We start from the raw sequence: 20911 nt of genomic DNA on the forward strand, positions 1-20911 counted from the left end.
TCCTGACTACCAATTAAAAGCGTATTATTATTATTATTATTAATTATTATTTCTTTCTCCACATTCATTTTCTGGTCAATAAATACTTGTGAGTTCACTTGGTATCCCCCTACTCCTCTTTATTACATGGACTGTTGTATATTTCTTTGGACGTTTTGACCCAAGTGTAACATTCTTGAGGTAACCCCAGCCGCATTTTTTTTCTGGAACCTGCTATTGCAGTAGGTTTTAGGGTACCACTGACTGAATTTTAAAACTCCAACACAAATGGATGACTAATAACAAGATACACCCATCAATACGTAAGATTTTCCGCTATTCATGTTGAATTATTGTCCAGGTATTTATATGCTAGGCTAGTGCATGTCTGTCTTAGAGTATAATACTTTTTATTTTGTAATTGTGTTTTAAGGCTTTATCAGGAACCATATATACCTAACTTCTGGAACTGTTAAACGTGTGAGTGTGATTATCCGCCCCTAGGTGGCGCCCCTTAGTGTTGGTGACCTACAGTCTTCTCTGCTTTGCTCCCACCTCAAATTCATGCAACCTCAGTCCTCAAATTCATGCAACCTCAGTGGCTTCATTCCCAAGGTTTCGCTGCTCCTTTTCTGTTCTCTACAAGAGCAAATAAGATCAGCCTACACTCGTCTTTCTCTTTCCCTTTGAATACGACCCAGTTTGGCGACTTCCACAGGCTAAACACGCTGGCCCAGCTGGTTTACTTGCCTGTTCTGAGACCTTTCATTTTGGGACTTGACTACAGTGATAGCAACTTGTCAAAGCCTGTGAATGGGGGGAAGACAATTTCTTGAGCGAAAGGAAACTCTATCTTTTACTGGAAAATTTATGATAAAAAATAAAACAATGTTTGTCTACTATGATTTTACCTAGGCATATGGAACTGAAGTTTTTGGAGAACATCCCCTGCTAAAATGCTAGGTTCTGGATTCTAGACAAAAGGGAAAGGAAAGAGGTATAACAACATTTGAAAAAATGAAGAGTTGAATTTAGTCGGAGTTGATAATAATGTAATGAGAAGATTGATCATTTTATAAACATTTGGATTATGTCTGTAAGCTCATTGCTACATATTGAGTGTTCGTGGCCATAGTGTCCTCTTGTCTGTTTTCTGCACAATACCAGTAATAAAACATATAGTATAGCATTTTAAAATGGACATTGAACTGTTAGTCTTGGTGACAGTGCAGTAGAAATAAAGGAGGGGCACTGAACTGAGAATAAGCATAGGCTGTTTTTTCAGAAGGTAGTAAAACAAGGCAATCAGCAACCATCACTTGGATTGGACAGAAACCCAAAGGCAGCCAGAGGAGTGGGAAAATTTTGCAGTGAAGAAAAGAGAGGCCTAAGGTACATTCAGATTGGGGGGTGTTGACAGGGAAAGCTGGAGGAGGGCAAACTGGAGGCAAAATATCCTTTATGATTGGTTTGGGAGCTTTTCTATTTTCTTTGGTTCTAAGTTGGAAAGGGAGGAACAAAACCAGGAAAGCTGGTATCTGTTGACAAAGTTTTGGCTTTTCTGGGATGATGACTACAGAGTTAAAATTCGGCTTTCTGAAATAGTAGATGTAGCGGTTCTGGATTACACTTCTATTTTCACATGCAGTCTGGCCATTGTCTCTTCATTCAGTTCTCTTAATACTTCTAAAAATTCACCTTCACTCTACAAAATGGAAATTCGCTCAGATTAAGTATTGTTTTTATGAACATCTAATTTGCTAATCAACCTTAATTCATTGAATTTAAATCATTACTATTTGTTTATTAAGTGCTTATTTTATGCTGGCCACTGATCTAAACAGTCTGTATACATTACCTATATTAATCCTGACTGTGAAGCATGACTATTCTCATCATTTTCCTAAGGGAAAGACTGAAGCTCAAAGAAGATTAAATATTCTTCCAAAAGTCATCTAGCTGGTAAGGAGGCCTTGGAATTTAATCCCATATCTAGTAGATTTAAAATCTATGAGCTGGGTGTGATGGAGCATGCCTGGAATCCCAGCACTCGTGAGGCTGAGGCAGGAGGATTGCTGTGAGTTTGAGACCAGCCTGGGCTGCATAGTGAGCTCCAGGTCAGTCAGTCTCAACTACATAGTGAGACCCTGTTTCAAAAAACAAAAAAACAAAAAACAAAAAACACACACAAAAAAAAGAAAGAAAGAAGAGCTATAAAGCTATGTTCTTTTGCTAAAACACCTGGTAACTTTCCACTTTTTTTGTTTTTTTACTATCTTAGTCTATTTTATGTTAGGGTATACCTACAACTGTTGTCCTCTCGCCTCCTTTTCTGGGTACCTACAGGATGTTGAGGTACAGCTGAGAAGATCTTTTTGTATGAACTGATGGGATCCACCCTTGCGTTAGATGCTAGAAACGTGTTGGATTTAACCATAATCCAGTGAAATGGATGAGATGCCAGTGAATGTTAAGTCAGAGAGCAGAATACAGAGGGGTTGACCAAATGAAGACAGTGAAAGAACATAATCAAGAGGGTACAGTTCATATGGAAATAAGCTATAAGAATATCCCTGTGTTGATAGTGAATAAGATGTTCAGTAGACAAGGTAGACTAGTGTTTTTCTTTCTGTTATTTTTTTTGTGTAAATGAGAATATTATTCCATTTTTTCCCTAGTGGAAAAACCAAACTGTCCCCAGGAACTGTGATTGAGATGTTCTCTACATAGCTCCTGAGGACAGGTTAGTTTTTCCACAATTCTGTTCAAACACATCACATGTGGCAGGAATTATGGATTCAAAGGAAAAATATGTAATTTCTGCATTCCATGTTGCACCAAGAAAAATAGCACTTGATAATGAAATTTGATGTCTGAAATATTAAAAAGTGAGGGAAAGTTTTGAGAGGTCACATCAATGGGAAAGAACCTTTTTAGTTATTTTTCCTCGTGTTCCTCTTCCCCCTCTTCCACATAGACTCTAAAGTAGGAAATATGAGTAGAAATATCAAAGTGGCTATGATAATCATAGCCCTTTCAGATTGCACTGTGTACCCCTGAAGTATGGTGATGCTGAACTCTTGCTTGTTTCTTTGCCTGGTATAATTTTCATTATCCCCTCTCCTTTCCTCCCTCCCCTTTATATCTTTGTGGTACCTCTGTTACTTTCAAATTTATTAATTTCTTGCAATTCAGTATGACAATATCATAGAAGTCCCAATATCATATCCCTCTGGCTCTAGACAATCCCATCAAACTATGCCATTCATTGTGATTGGATCTTTGCAGCGTGCTAGCAAATTTGCATCAGTATGACAGCATTTATAGCCATGCTAATTTAGATTAGTTAGAAAATATTATGCTAAGAGATCATGTATAAAATTATACCAGTAGGGTTCAAATATGTAGCATGAAGTGTATTTCTTTGCCCACTAATTTGAACATTTCCATAGAAAATGGCTATAAGAAGCTCTTGGCATAATTTCTTTGTAATAAATTCCCAATGCTGCTTATTACTTCTGATTTTCTTATTCTCCAGATGGCTAAACATTTGCACTCTATTTGTCTGTTATTTCACGAAGTGCAGATTTCTTATGAGGTACTATTTTTTATTTATTTTTATTTATATCTTTGGCTTATTTTGCAGCACACAAAACCTGTTTTCCTTAACTGTCAATTTAAGAACAATAGGAAATTAGTGGGAATTTTAATTTTCCAGTCTGATCTAACATTTCTCAAGTGCTGTATCGTTGGATGGATTTTGATTTCTATATTGAACATTAATAATTCAAATCAATTACTATTTAAAGTTTATAATTTCTAGAAAATATATTGAATATTTCTCACATTGTTATCTTTTATAAATCCTAGGAATTAAAAAAGAATCTAAATCTTTATATTTAAAAATAATTTAGTAATGCAAGCATTAGTAAAGATGCCACTTTTTTCCCTGCAGCACAATACTAACCTTATTTGTGATAACTGTTCTCATTTTCTTTATAATGCGCATAGGAAAGTAATCCTTTCTATAAAGATAAGATACTGCTATGGAATTATTGGCCAGATGTGGAGTAGGAAGGTCTTTAGATGCATTGTTGTTTAGAATGAAACATGTAACAGGAACCGTCAACATTTTATTAAATTTTCTAAACTAACAGCTTGAAGCTATAGGTAGAGAACATAAAGCATCAATGTCAAACTTCACCTGATTCTTTATGTTCTAATTAGTTTTAGCATTGTGTTTCCCTCCTCTTTAGATATCTAGGGTTCTGGCAAAGAACGGAAGAGGAGAAATGTAAAATGACTAGGGAGTTGGCATGTAATTTAGTTCTTGAAGACCTCTAGGAGGTAAAAACACTAGGACCTTGGGCTGAGGTCATATTTAATGTAGAGTTGGACTTTCCAGTTTGACCAAACTTTAATTTGGGAAGTCTTACAAATTAGAATGCTTTCTATTTCAGCAATGTATGCTCCATGTTAATTCCGTAGTTCCCATTTTGAGGAAGATCATTTAGGAACTTCGGATGCACACAACTCTGACCCACTCTGGAGACTCTGAGCCAATGTATGGATACCTTTTTGCAAAAGAAGAAATATCAGTCCGAAGCAACCATTCTCAATAGTATGTTAGAAATAACCTTGTTGGGAAAACTCAGAATTCCTCTCAGTTTATCTAGCCTTTAAACCCTCTAAGGACTTTAGATAAAGGACTAGAAGGATAAAATGTAATGACTTAGAAGAATATTTCTAAACTAATGTTAAACATTATATCATTTCTTTTTTCTATAAATACAACTTTGGAATAGTTGTTATTATCCATCTTTCTGATTAAGGCAGATTTTTTCCCCAAATTGAAACCATATGTTATTCTTAATGTAGCTAGAAATACCTAATAACTATATTTTAAAGCAGAAAACTCCTTTTTGTTTTCCTACTTATAGTATCATGAGCACAAAAAAATCATTGTTTTAGAAATAATATAGAATCTTTCTGAAGACTGTATTTTTTTGTTTTGTTTGTTTGTTTGTTTTGGGTACCAGGGATCAAACTCAGGTCCTTGGGCTTTAAAGGAGGGTGGCAGAACCACTGAGCTAAATCCCCCGCTCTGTATATTGTATTTGAGGAATTTGAAAGTCGAGACACATAGGAAACATTTTCAGAAGAGTAATCTTACATTTACCCATTTATGGTGGTATTTGCAGTATCAAAATATAGTTAGGTCATATATATAGTAGAGTCCATGAACATTGTCGTCTCTACTGAGGTAAGCACAGCACACTCTGAAGATTTTAAGAAAGCAGAACACACATGAACAACAAGAACACTGGTAAATTCAACTCCAAGAACATATATGATGGGTGCTTCTAAAGGTTGTGAAAGCATGCTGCCTTACCACACAGCTTTTCTGCATTTATACAACAGCTGAAATTTTCCTTTAAGTCTATAGAAAATTTATTTTGTATACCTTAATATCACTTCAATAAATGTAACTAAGTGTTCGGTATTCAGTTCTTCAACTGATTGTAGACTTGAAAAAAACTGAAGGCAGGTGCTTGATTGTATCTTTAAGAAAATTATTTTAATGGTGGACAAATCTATGTAATTTAACCAAGGTATTTGCTATACTTTATTTTGCTAAGCATAAGCAATTTACAGGTAGAACAGGATACAGAAAATGCTTCCCCCGTTGTTAGGTTCAGTACTTCTTCCATTAAGTTACTGGATATACTTCTCAAAATGTATTTGTTTATTTATTGCTGAGGTGTCCAGAGTTTGTAAATTGAAGCAAGAGACCTTACAGGTTTGTGAGCCTAGAAGCAGTGTTTTGAGGAATGTGTGCGTGCGTGCGTGCGTGTGTGTGTGTGTGTGTGTGTTTGTATGTAAATGTGAATGTGGAAAGCATGACAGATTAGTACTAAATTACAAAAATACTGGAGAAATATAGTATGCCTTCTTTACATAAACTCATAGTTTCCCTAGAAAAATTCTGCTAGAAAATGCGTAGTTAAGTTCGACTTCAAATATGCTGCTACTGGTATAGAAAGTTTGGATCTTAGCCCACACATTGATTTGTGTTACGAATCCACCCTTCAAAACTTTTCTTTAAGTCAAAACTTTTAAGTCTTGGCCTCACTCCTGCCTCTGTCCCAGCCTTATACCCAGTCAAACTTTTTTCTTGGCAAAATTTCTTTGCCTTTGCCTCCCTCTGTCGAGTGTAGTCCCTGTCCCCACCTAGGACTCTCTTGCCATGTGTTGTCTGGTGAAAGACCCAGTCTTCTTATGGACTTCTTGAGCTACTCGTTTGGCTTGGAACCACCAGGAGCACAGGTGTGGATGGGAGTCCTCATGTGTGTGAGGAGCCTAAGTGCACCCAACAGTCAGCCCCCTGAAGTCTGGTCACCTCCTCTGTTACTACCATAGCCTCCTTGGTCTCACTGACTTCTTTCATCCCAGATCTTAGGGAAAACTTCTGCCCACTTGCTGAATAGCCTTACTCCTCTCCAGGATGTACTAGGAGTTAAGGATCAAAGAGATTTCAGACCGCTTCTGCTTTTCTCTAGGCCCATAACCTTGAGACAAATAACTACCAAGTCTTGTTATGAGATTAAAATGCCTTTGGGTGAGTTGGGGGATCACAGGCAAATTACCTAAAAATTGTAAGAGTAGTTTCTAACTGGAGTACTTATTTTGCTGCAGTAACAAGATCAGTTTGACTGTACATGAAAACTTACGTTATAATCGCTATGTCCTTCTTTAAGTATATAGAAGAAAATACATTATTAAAATATGAATTGGTGTATCTTGGCTTGAGTAATACCACTGATAAATAAGTTAACATAACGAGAGCCATGATGGTGATATACAAATGACCAGACATGAAATCACTGGAATATACCTCATTTCTCTGAAAAATCTTTTTTAAACTTGAAAAAATAATGATATTTATAACTGAGAATGTGTTTACTTCAAATATTCCAAAGAAAATGTGAAAGGTTTTACTATACATTGTAATCATTTCCTCTAAGTCCATTCACTGAGGCTTCTGTATTAAAAATTGATCAGGATACATGTTATTCTTAACTAAAACTATTACTGCCACAAAGGTTTTACTATACAGGAAGTTCTCTTAGCTGTCAACACAGAGAAAGCCTCTGAAAATATAAATGGCTTATTTTCCACATTCTATTACTACTCTGTTAGAAGTGTAAACACTTACATTTTACTTATGTGGACTTGATTTTTTGGTTTTGAGGATAGTGAATCATTTGACCCATTTCCATTGCATATTAATTACTGCTCTGGGTCATTTTTAAATGATTATGATTTTAAGGTTCTGATTGATACTTTCAGTCAATCAATTTAATAGTGCAAAGTTCTGTTAGACCAGATTAGAATATACTGTGTAAAAGTTCTAAAATCTCAATGGCTTAACAAAACAGAAGACTTTTCTGATGATATCACAGTGATGCAGGCAAGGCAGCTGTCCTTTGTGTGTCTGCTTTGAGCCTTGGTCCAGGGATCCAGCTTCTGTCAGGAACGGTGTAGAACACATGGATACCAAGGTTGGAAGGGGGAAGGGAAGGAGAAGACAGCAGCAGGAGCAGACAGAATGTCTCTGAGGTCAAGATCAACTCTCTTTCAAATGGCCCAAACTCCAGTTATATTGTCTGAAACTGTCTTTAAGAGCTGTTGGCAGACATAGTTTCTCCATGAGCCCAGGAAGAAGAAAAAATGTGTGATGAACACATGGTATTGTCTCTACCACAATCTCGGTACACACATTAGAGTAATTAAGATACAAAAATCTTTAATCGAAAGTGCTTCATGGTATTTTCCAAATATTTACTACTGAGAGGTTATACATTGTAAAAATGATGTCTGAGAATAAATAAAATTTGAAATAGGTTTATTATGTTTAGATTTAGTAGCTATTATGATAGACTTTTGCTTTAGCAAAGCTGTTTTTGATTTTGCAGAGAAATATAACCTTTTTGGCATATAATTTTATGAAGCACAGGTCTATCAGGAAATGATTACAGTTAAGTCCAGTTTATGAATCAATATTAGCTATGCTTTATTGTGTGTCATGATTATCTAAACAAATACTAAATGTGCATTAATAACACATTGTCGTTTTTGTTTTGTTTTTTTTGTTTTTTGTTTTTTTGGTATCGGATATTGAACTTGGGTCCTGGCACTTGCAAGGCAGGCCACTGAACTGCTGAGCTAAATCCCTGGCCCAATAATGCGGTTTTTATCTTACATGGGAGAGAAAATAATTTTACAGCAAGAAGGTACTTATCTTTTTCTACTGAATGGCTGAACAATGGCACATATAAACTACCTCTAACAGCAATGCAATCCCAAGTTTAAGCTTACTTCTGTCAAGCAGCAGCATCTCTGGTTTGCTGGGTTGCAAATTTTCTATGTCCTTTATTTTGAATGACTAGTGAAGATTACAACATGGTTACCGGAATAGATAGAATTTACATGAGATAGATCTTTTTCTTTATATTTGTTATTTCATGTGGACAAGTTACTTGAACTTAAAGAAGTCCTTTTAAAAGACGTATGGGTTCCTTTCTCAAAGACAGATGTATCATATTTATATTATATATTATTTTATTTCCTTTGTAGGACTCAGGTAAGATATTCATTCACAGCCTAAATGCCATTGCTCATGAGCTGCTGCTTTGTAGTTTGCATCTCTCTCCTACATTTTACTCTGCAATAGCTCAACTCTGTTCTCTGTTACTTTACTGTGTTATAATTTCTGTAAAAATGTTTCACATTATTATTGGTCACTAAAGACTCATCATATTTCTATTCTCTCTCTCTCTCTCTCTCTCTCTCTCTCTCCCTCCCTCCCTCTCTCTCTCTCTCTCTCTCTCTCCCTAATGTAAGGATGACCAACCAGTTCTAGGTCACTTGTTCAAGTTTTCTGTTTGAATATTTTATTTTTCTCTTGCTAGTTTTTCTAACTATATTTTGTAGCCAAAATGCTTTATATTCCTGTTGCAGGTATCTTTTCCTGCTTTTTTTTGAAAAAGAGCTGAACTGCTTCATATTTTTATGGCAGCTACAAATTATTTTGCTTTTGGTGTCATACTCAGGCCTTTCTCATTTTATTTCTGTATAAATATATCTAGTTGTGTCTTTTTCTTTTAAACTTGAGCTTTTAATCTGTTTCATTTTTGAGATTAATTCTATATTCTCAAGCAGAGGCTTTGTAATCATTTTCTCTCATTTCATTCAATGAGACTTGCATATTAAAAATTGGGAAATGCTATACATGTTATTCTTAATTAAAACTTTTACTGCCACAGTAGCATATTAAGGGTTCTGAGAACTCTTTTCTTATTTTCATTTCATTCCAGGGATGCTGGTTATAATGTTCCTCACTCCCCGATCTCTGTAGCAAGCATATTGGAGACACACACCAGGTAGAATCTGTGTTTCCATTTCCCAGCTGCAGAACCCTAGCAAGTGGTTAACTGCTCAGTGCTCTGAGGTCACCATTGCAGAACAGGGCCCATGCATTTTTATGAGGAGTAGATAAATATGTGGTGTGTTTTAAGTACAACTATCAGTTTTGTTTTGCTTGGGTAGAAAAACTCTGGGTATTTCATGAGTTTGTAATATTTCCTAATAAATAAAAATTCTGGAGGGCAGGGGTTATGTCTTAGCATTTTCTTGCATTTCCTAAAATATCTAGCAGAAATACACAGAAGTATTCAAGAAATTGTCATTTATGCTCTAAGAAAAAAGTAGAACTGAAAGGCACGTTACTTGAGGAACAAAAGTGATATAATGCAATGACAGTATTTTTTTTTTCTCTGTGGGAAGTTGTTTTTTTCTTTTTATTGAGTTTATTAGTACAATCTAGGTATACAATACAGTTACATTCATTATTGGGATTCTGTACCTTTACATGACAGGTCTTGGTTCTCATTTTTCCCCTTGTGCCTGCCCTCCCTTCACCCCTTCCTCCTCTCCCCATTTACAAACACTTTATTTCCATTTTTTCAGTTTCTCATATTTTTTTTTCTTTTCCCTTATTACCTTTCCCCCACCCTTCCCACTTTCCCTACACCTTTAGCCCTTTACTTCCTATTTCACATGATTAATTATCTCATTAGGATCCTGTGTACTATTATAGTTTTTCACACCAGAGAAACTATTGGGTATTTCAGTTAAAGAAATCTCTGTATGAACATTAAAAATAGGGAATCCTAAAATAAAACTAAAAAGGAAAGTAAAAGAGAAAAGGCAATGATGTAAGATTAAAATAATCCTTAATTCTGAAGATGAAATTGTCAGAGTTATTTCTTACACGAGAATTTGGAAACTTCAAGTTTATAATAACGTGTTATTTTACATTTGAATTGAAAAGTACTTATTAAATATGAACAATTTAATACTTCATATTTTATCAGAAAATGTAAATGATTATTGGTATACTTATTTAACTGTAAATTTTTTTTGATGTAACTCAGAGGTGAAATAATAAGGTAATATATGATATTGACCTATGAGATAATTTAACAGCATAAAAACTCATTTGAATTGCTTGTTATTCTTTAAGTCTCAACTAATTACCAGAAGTGAAAGGCTCAGACTTTTCTTGACAAATTCTGAATACAATATGAGATGTCTTTGTGAAAACTTGTAGAACTGACTCTTTCACTGCTAATTTGATTTGTATGAGAAAGATGATATTTAATCTTTCTAAAGATGTGCTTGGCTTTAGAAAAACCATGAGATGTAAGATTTAATGCATATTAATGCTAATCTATTGGATGTAATACGACATAGTAAAGTCAATAGAACTTCATGAAAGGAATGATTAGGAAACAGTGATAGAGTTTAAAGATTTATAAAAGAAATTATTATAAGTATGTGTAAGAAAGATGTGGAACTACCTACTTTTTATGATTTTCTTTACTATTTTGCCTACTTTGAACATTGTTACAAAATAATCAATTACTCTATAATAGAAATAATTATTAGAAAATGTTTTTTTGTGAAAGCAGCTTTCAAGGTATGATTTATATTGTTTTCCATTATTAATTTTCTCCAATATGATTGTTAACATTTTGAAATTTGGGTTAAAATGAAAGTTAATACTTGATAGCTACATGCTTAGTATCACCATCTGTTTTTATCATTTCGGCTTTGTTTGGCAAACATTTTTTTTAATGAATAAAATAATTTGAAATGATTATCAGAAATAGATCATAGTGATTGCATCTTGAAAATTAAAATGTGTTCCTTAGAATCTGTGATTAGAATACTAACTTATACTTTAATAATAAATAAAATTTCTGTCTATTTTCAAGGCAACATTATACAACTTTAGAAATCTTGAGAAAATTTTACATCTTCAAACTCTTTAAAATTTTTTGAAAGAGTCAATTATTTTAATTTGTTTTATGAAACCCTGACTTTCAAGATTATACTTTATCAGAAAATTTCCCACTATTCATCATCTTCTTAATACAAATAAGTACTAAATTATTTTTTAAATTTTTTTAATCAGTTGAGCTTTGATTATTTAAAAAATAGTCAATGTTCTTGCCCTCTAAGCCTCATAATCCAATGGCAAAAGTGTACATGTATGAAATTATTCTAGAAATATTAAGTGTGCTATGATTCTAAGTTATGCAAGTACAGGGGCGACAATGAAAGTAAGTGTTTTACAGTGAGAAATAAAAGATTTTATGTTAGATAGGGACCTAATTAAAGGCAGAGATGAAACCCCACAAAGGGATGGCAGGATGGATGGATATGGCTTGCATGGTGATGGTTATGGACAGAACGTAGCTATGCGATAAGAAATGAGTGGTGTAGGGGAAATGTAACAAGGGAAAAGAAAAAAATATGAGAAAATGAAAAAATGGAAATAAAGTGTTTGTAAATAGGGAAGGGAGGAGGGGGTGAAGGGAGGGCAGGGACAAGGGGAAAAAATGAGAACCAAGACCTGTCCTGTAAAGATACAAGATCCCAATGATGAATGTAACTGTACTGTGTACCTAACATGTACCAATAAGCTCAATGAAAGAAAAAAAAAGAAGTGAGGGGTGATAAATGTGTATCTAGGCAAAGTTTATTGGCTCCTGAATATGTAACTTCTGAGCCTTGCATAAAACTTCCTTGCTATTACCCCAAATGTACAATATCTAGTTAAACTGATTAATCTTTGAGGACACAGATTATCCTACTTTCTTTGTTCCCAAAATAAGATATATAGCGATATATGAGGTATGATCAAAGGACCCAGTGAATGTTTAAAACAATTGATTAAGGTAAGTGACACATAGCCATTAACTCCCTCAAATAAATCCCCCCTTCTTTCAAATGCAAGTATCCTTTCCTTCTTGCCACTTTCTGAAATACTTCTGGAAGTCTTCGTTTGTATCTCTAGTTGTGCTGTCATGGCTGCCTTCATGTCAGGAATTGATTCAAAATGCTTACCTTTCGTGGTTATTTTGATGCTGAAGAACTTCTAGAAGTTATGTGGTGGTAGATATAGTTAACAAAATGGGTCAGAACACACTGTAATATTTGTAATGTGTTTATGAGTTGCCTTTCTGTTGGATGGCACCAATGTTCACTGTATTGTTTTATTATATTTTGTAAACGAGATGAATGCTAAAAATTACTAAAGAGTTAACGAATGGCTGAAGTTAAATAAAATGATCAGGATTTTTTTAAGCAGCCCAAATGACCAAAACATTCAGAAGTCAAGTTGTAGAAAGAGAGCTAAAATGACTATGAGGACAGAATCGGGGCCAAAGCACAGAGAATGCTGACAGCACTTAAGTCCCTGTATTTCCACTTTTCTTACAGATGGTGCCCTTTATGTTGTAGGTTTTTGTTTTTTGTTTGTTTTGGCTTAAACTGAAATTCTCTCCTCTGGAGCAATCGGGGAACTAATGTAATGGGAACCTAGCTTAGATATTTTAGATTGTTAATCTCCATATGGTTGGATGACTCTTCTTTCAAATCTGTAACTATGCACCTGGGTCAGCACTGTGCCTATAATTTCTGCCGGTCTGCGCCCTTTATTTGCTATGTTTAACTTACTGTATGGCTATAGAAGCTATATATTAGACTGTTTGATATAATGTTTGTTTGAATCAGTATATTCAATTTGAAATCTCAGCTGTATTATGAGCTAAAAGTTGGCAAAAAGAAGTTCTCAGGAAAGAGCTGCGAAAGACTTGAGATTTTCCCTCATTAGCAAAATAACAAGCTCTCCCTGACCGATTGAAGCAGCCTGAAGGTTTTTAGGTAGGCGAGACTGAGCCACAGTGATAGAATACGCTGAATGTCCCTAGAATGCAACAGACCTTTTGTTGTTAACTTACATTTTTGCATTAGAATTGTTTCTAGAATTAATAATTATTTTTCTGTTGCTATTTCTGGGTCACTGTAAGCTCATTCCTGCCTTCGCACCTTCACATCTCTCAGCTATTCCTGGATAACTTCTCCCTGTCGTCTTTTGGCACATTCTTTCAGTTCCTCACAGTCAGATGTCACTCCTGCAAAGAGGACTTCTCAGAACAGCCTAACACATCTTTCTCCCTCCTCCCCGTCATCTCCTTTGGTGCTGTGGTTGCGTTCCACGTTATGATAAGTGTATATTCGTGATCATTGTCCAATATATTTTCTATATTACAGTGTGATAATCCTTTCACATGGATTATTATAATTTTTTTTTTTTTTTTTTTTTTTTTTTTTTTTTTTTTTATGCGCTTGCAAGGTAGGCCACCGAACTGCTGAGCTAAATCCCCGGCCCAAAACTGCATTTCTTAATGTCCACAAGTGTAAGAGTTTTCTAGTTATCATTTTTTCATTATCACTTCATTTAAACTTTTTATTTTGAAGTAACTAGATTCATAAGATATTACAAAGCAATATAGAAAGTCCTATATCCCCTTCACCCACTATCCGTCAATGTTATGTTAACATTGTATATAACTTTAACATAGGAATAGTATACCCAAATTTATACTGATACAAATCATACAGCTTCTTTGAATTTCAGCAGTAATAGCTGTAGATATTTGCATATAACTTAATGAAATTTGTCATGTTTAGCTTTGTACAATTACCAACACAATCAAGATACTCTACTGTACCATCACAGCATGCTCTGATGTTACTTGTTTGCCATCTCTAGCCAAGGGCAACTGCTAATTTGTTTTCTAGTTATCATCTCATGAACATAAATAGAATCATGTAGTGTTTCCTCTTGACATTGGCTTTTTCCACTCATTGTATTTTTGCATTCATCCAATTGCTCACTTACATAAATGCATAGTCTGTTTCTTTTTCTCTTTCTTCTTTATTTTTCTGCTTGGTTGTATTCTATGGTGTAGCTCTACCACAGCTTGTTTAACCGTTAATCCACTGAAAGACCTTTGGAGAGTATGCAGGTTTGACTATTAGGAATGAAGCTGCTAAGAATATTCATGTATAAGATTCTTAGTGAAAATGTTTTCTCTAGGACAAGTGTTAAGAGTGCAATTTCTGGGTCGCATTGGTATGCCCATCATTGGTATTGAAAGGAACTGAAAATTAGTTTTCAGAAAGATGTATCTTTTTACATTTTAACCAGCAACTATAGGTGACTCAATTGTAACTATTTTTTATTTCATCCATTTTGTTAGATGTATAGATAGCTCATTTGGTTTTCATTTGCACTTTGTACCTCTCTTATTACTGGGTAGAAATGGGAATTTCATTTCCGCACCACTTGGTCTCCACTGAGATATCTCCTTGCCTGGGAAGAGTAAGAGTGCCTTCTTATCCCTCACTATGTCCTCCACGGACACCGTACCAGGGATGTGGGCTCATTATTGCTTGGTTATGTTGAAACTTGTGATTTACCATTAAGCTTACTTTGGCCTAACCCTAGAGGAAAATAAAAAAGCCATCCCATTTCTACTGGGTAGAGAAGGAGGTATAGGCTCCCCACAAAGTCCTCCACCAATACTTTGATTGTGGTGATGGTGAGGTCTGAAGGTTGACTCCAACAAGGAGTTGAAAGTCCTAGATCCCTTCTTGGCCACTCCGACATCACCAGAGGAGGAAATTTGGGATACTTTATTAGAGCCTATCAAGAGTTGATATAGTGTAGGTTTCCATTCGGTCCTTCTGGAACCACAATTTTTCCATGGATGTTTGGCTAGAATAGAGAGTTTATTGTCTAAATATATTCTTTCTTATTGACCTGTCCCTTTCCTGGTTCATTGACTGGTAAGAGCACAGTTTTGTTGGAGCTTTTATTGATCTATAATACTCGCTGACATTTGTAGGCTGTTGATGTCTTTTTCAGCTTCAAGTTTGGAATATATATGGAAAAAAGATAACATCAGAAACTAATGAACTCATTGTGTTTTTGGTCCAAGGCTTCTGGTCTCTCCAGCTATCAGTTCTATGTTTATTTTATATCTGATGTTCAGATTTGTTGTTTACTTATGGATAAAGAATAAGGAAAAGCGCAACAATTCATTTGTCCCAAAAGTAAAGGATATAAGTGTCAAATTTTAGGTTCACTTCTAAATTCTAAATTTCAACTGTTTCATAACTGCATGCTGTATTCAGTATAGTTTGCTTTTTGTTCCATTAATTATTCCTACAGCCTCATCAAATCTGTTTTTAAATTGAACCTGGGATTTTGCAATTGCAGGAGCAGTGGTTTCCAGTCCATGAATTCCTAAATGGGCTTGCCTCAAATCTATACTATCAATTCCATACTTTTAATTTGGAAATTTGAAAACTTGATATTATATTTAGAAGTATGTTAAACATCATTGTCCAGGGGTTCATTATTTGGTCTTTTCACTATGTAGAGAACTTATACATTAGTTTATGTTGTCTTTGGTTTCCATTGATTTTGTTATCTATTGACTATGAGTGTTGGGTTACTGCAACTTTCTGCAGGGCAGGAGATACTTGGCTTTACACTCATCAGATCAGATTTTGTGTCACCTAGATGATTTGAGGATAGGCTTTGGTCTAAAGTAAGTCTTCAATGACTTTACTTCTCTTTTATTTTGATTCATAGACTTTGGGCTGTCATTCCTAGCAGTGGGTTAATTTTCCAGGGCATATCTACTTGGCTGAATTGGTATTTCATTTTCTGTGTCCGAAATTTTGGGTAGATTCACAAGTACTGCCTAGCCCCTCAGTTGCCTCTCTCTGATCACGTATGGCTCATGGGAAAACAATGTTAGACTCATCTATCTGGATTTCTGTTTGCTACCAGATCATGAGCCAGTTGTTCCTTCTTACCTTTTTAATTCTTACATGCTTTTATGAAGATTCAAAGACACACATCAGCAGATTTCATCTAAGTAATAGTGTGTAGAAGTGTTTTCCAATTTATCGGGTTCTATACGACTGGAGCAATTAATTTTATTCTTACTATTTAACTTTCCAGAAATTTTGTATAGAACAAGAAAGAAAAATTGTATGTTTAACCAGAATCATCACTTCATTGCAAAATAAAATGTTGATATAAAGTAAAATCTAATTATGCTTTTCTCAATAGCTTCTTTTCATTTTATAAATTGGTCTTTATGAAGTACATAAAGTACATTTTTTATTTGATAAAGCATTGGCCTCAAATTCAGTGTTTTCTTTCACAGCATTTCTATCTGAAAAGTCCTTTGACACTGAATAAATTTACTCATTTCAGTCAAGATTTCCTGATTTGTAGAATAAAAAATTGAGCTAGATGATTTCCAGGCTCTAAACTTTATTGATCTAGGTCTAAAATGTACGAGGCCATTTTCATGACATTTTTTTTTATAGAATTATTGTCTTTTTATTCAGCAGTTTATATTTCCAATAAATGCCAATTTATAGGAAGTACAGGTGACAGAGGAACTTACAGAATACAGCCTAGGGAGGCTGTCAGAAATGTGAAAATATCCATAGATAAAATATTTGATTGCCACATAGATCAATTGCAGGAAGCAAAATGAGGAAGAGAGAAATCATACATTAAAAGAAAACTAAAAGACATTTTAGATAAATGTTATATGTGGACCTTTTTATCATTACTTCAAACAATTTTTAAAAGCAAGAAAAATGAGGCAATTAAAAATGTGAGGACAGACTATTGGTTTAGTTATATTAAGACATTATTGTATGTTTAATAACATTATTATTATTATTGCAGGACTTTTAAAATTCCTGAGATATTTACAAATATAATGATATCTGAGCTTTGCTTAATCCTGATCAAGGCTAGGTTAGAGAGGGTAGTGGATGGGTACACAGAAATCAGATTAGCAATATGTTGGTAATAGTTGAAATTGGCTAATGGCCAAACAGAGCTCCATTATACTTTTCTGTCTACCTTTGTATATATTTATGCCTCTCCATAATAAAATGTTTTAAAAGAGACGCAAGAGAAGGTACAAAAGCTATGATAATAAGGTTAAATTTTTAATCATATGAAATTAAAACATTGCAGGTTCCATAATTCTCCTGGGCTTTGAACAGAGTTCCCATGGCCCATGCTAAATTACCTAGCTCTCAGGACAGGAATTTGTTTAAGTCACCCTCAATGCAGGGGATCAAAGATTCCTTTTTAGTGAGAATTTTTATATTTGGTATTCTTAATGGGATCATAGCGGTTATAATAAGAAAAGTAAATTGTTGGATTTCCTCACATTTCAACATAATTTATTATTGATTTTTAATATATTTATGATATATTTTGCAATATCAGTTCTTGAATTGATAATTTTTAGTGAAATCAAATATAGTTCTGATTTATGATATTTTAATATTGTCTTTTTAATTAGGTTTCAAAATACTGTTAATAGTCATGCTGGAAAATAAGACAATTTCCTCCTCTGCTGAAGATGCTCAGACCAAAAAAGGTATGTTTATCCTAAGTTGATTTTCTCTGAAAATAGATCTTAGGTAAATAGAATTTAAGACACAGCAGGTGGCAGGCATAAGATTCTACTCTTTTCTAGGGTCACAGGGGCATTAAATCAAATTTACTAGGATGAAGGAAGAGAGGCAAGAGAAAGATGCATGTCAATTTAAGGAAAGCACACTGTCTGAATGATAATCGATATCTTTTACGGTTACTACTGAACTGTGCTATAGGCAGTACCACAACGGTAAACTTGAGTCAGCTTTTCATGGTCCATGTCATCCACTGTATATATTTCTTCTCAATACCATTCCATCAGTTGTATGAATGTGGCTGAGGTGCTAGAGCTTACTACCATCCATAGCTGGTTATTTAACTTTCACTAGACTATCACTGAAGATAAACATGCAAAATGAGAACGAGAATACTGAGATTTAAAACAATGTTTAACAAAGCATTCAACCTTTCACTACTTTAACTATGCACAGTAGATATTCTTTATATCAGTTACCCATGTCCTATTGACAGTAACTCACCACAGAAACTGTGGGTGAACACGGAATCATGGCATTCATTTTATCTCACTTACACATGCATCTGCTAAGTGGTTCGGCTGATCTCATGTGGATGCGGTATGGCTAACTCGTGCACATGCAGGAAGTCATAGGCAAACTAAACACCACTATTGATCTTGCTCATTTTAGCTATGCCCTTTCTTATGCCTAAGGGCCTTAGCTGGGGGAAGTAGATGACTCAATTCCATACCATATTGTGTGTCATACTCCAGCAGGCAGTTAGCGTCTTGAGCTCATGCTTTGGCACGGTTTCAAGATAAACTGTAGAAGAGCTCTTCAGACCACTGCTCTGAACTGGTGCATATCACAAGACCGGTGAGAGTACAAGGGTAGAAGAGCAGACTTTACCTGTCTTAGTTGGCTTCCTTTTGTGTAACAGAATATCAGTAATTTTAAAGGATATGACTTTATTTCGATTCACCATTCTGGAGTCTGAGTGGTCCAACATATCTGCTCAGCTTCTGGTGAGGGCTTCATGTTGTGTCATAACATGGCTAAAAAAAGAAAAGGATAAACGGACATGAATGGACAAGGTGAAAAAGAGGGGCAATTTGCTTTTTAATAACCTACTCCTGCACAGTAGGTAACTAATCCAATGGATGAGAACCACATTATTCCATCTTCATGACCTAATCACTACTTAAAGTTCCCACAACTTCTCAACATGATTAAACTGTAGGCCAAATTTCAACCTGCAATTCCGGGACAACAAAATGTATTCAACCCATAGAACTAGCCTTTGACGTAAGATGCTGCAAAATCATATCACAAAAAAATGAATGCTGGGAGGAGGAAACTGTTGGGGGGCCATGACTATAATCAAATTACCGAGGTCTTCTCCAAGATTGTAACACAAAGTAGTCATTTATTAACTCAACATGGGTAAGATTGTGGAACAATTAATTTTTTGAAAAATTATTAATTATAGGTAGAATTTTACTCATGTCACCATACTCATGAGTAGTTGAATAACTGCCCATCTTTATCCCATCAATATTAATTTTTAAAATGACATTTGGTTTTCATAGAGCTTATTTGTGAAAAATATTTCATTTGCAGAAACTGACTCTAATTTTAAATTAACAAAATAGACTAGGTTATTCATTTAAAATAATTTTTTCAAGGACAGAATTTGTACGGATATGGCAATCAAGTCATGCTGGTGCATAACTTATGTTTGAATATTTGAAATAATTACTGAAAGATTTTGCATAAATTATAATCATAATTTGAACAGCTAATGGCTCATTCATTGATTTTGCATTAGAACAGAAAGTGACCAATCTATACTGATTTGTAAGCAAAAACTTGAAAATTAATCACTTTAAAAATGACTTAGCTGTCCCCCATTACATGCAAAGAAGAAATACACATATTCAAAAACCACTGCATATCAAATAACTTAGTGAAATGTAAGTGTTCTGTGATAATAGATTATTTCTATCAATGCATAAGAAATGGAAATGTCTAGCTGCCTAACTCTTTGGATGAGAAATTGTGTTTTAAAATGTGGTCGGTTAGCAAGTTTAAGATTTTTGTATTTAAATGACATTAAAATAAATATTTGTGATGATATTGATAGTGACTGTCACTTAAAATCAGCTTCCAATTTTTTGGCATCAATAACATCACTAAATTCTCTATTCTACATGCAAAACAACCAACCCAAACACAGAGAGAATCCAGCTCCTCAAGCAAAGCATTGAGATGTCTGTTTTTAAGCTGCAGGAATTATCTGATCTCCATGTTTATTCATGTGTCTTGGCAAATTTTAAAGTTTTAAATCCAAAGCAATCTTTGTTGCATAATATACTGAACCTGATTATGTACCAGCCTTTTAAAAAGACTTGTCATTAATTGCCAGCACAAGATTATTGTGTGAGATCATATTTGCTTATTTCTAGGATACTGTAGTCAATGTAACAATACTTTTTAAAACATGTCAAACAGATCTTTTACTAATTCTCTGTCAATCATCATAAAATTATTATAATATTAAAATTTTCAGTATTCTATAAATAAAAACTAACTCAATGATTACTCTGTGCTCTCAGTTAAAAATAATAAATTCTTAAGTGTTTTCAAGTTGTCACAGTCATATTATCTTAAACACACTAACCAACAATGTTTTCTATAGTTCATATTTACAAATGGCTAGCTCTATTTTGGAAAAAAGTAATAACACAGTTAATAGTACTATTTTACAAAATATAGTGTTTTGAATTGCACGCAATATTTTCAAGAAATAGAAAAGTGCATTTCACAGCAGTAGCATCATGTTTATTTGCATTAAAGTATTGGTACTGCATTTTTCCATTTATTAATTTTCTGATAATATTTCTTTTCTATAACACATATTTTCCACACAACAGGAAGATATTATATTTTTTAAAGAAGAGTATCTCAAAATTTTAAAATACGAAATAATTCACATCTCTAAAAATAGGAAACA

The 20911-nt window shown here is 34.3% G+C and overlaps 1 protein-coding gene across 1 annotated transcript in view; it reads left to right on the top strand.

Annotated features, from left to right (window-relative positions):
• Window positions 1-20911, top strand: part of Ccdc178 (coiled-coil domain containing 178) — a 373788-nt gene that overhangs the window by 732 nt on the left and 352145 nt on the right. The window contains exon 2 of the mRNA XM_033757579.1: window positions 17805-17882. Coding sequence (XP_033613470.1) covers window positions 17805-17882 — 78 coding nt within the window. The remainder of the gene's footprint in view (window positions 1-17804; window positions 17883-20911) is intronic.

The sequence above is a fragment of the Fukomys damarensis genome, unplaced genomic scaffold (genome assembly GCF_012274545.1).
Source record: "Fukomys damarensis isolate Sample0158 unplaced genomic scaffold, DMR_v1.0_HiC HiC_scaffold_30, whole genome shotgun sequence".
In the NCBI taxonomy this organism is placed as follows: domain Eukaryota; kingdom Metazoa; phylum Chordata; class Mammalia; order Rodentia; family Bathyergidae; genus Fukomys; species Fukomys damarensis.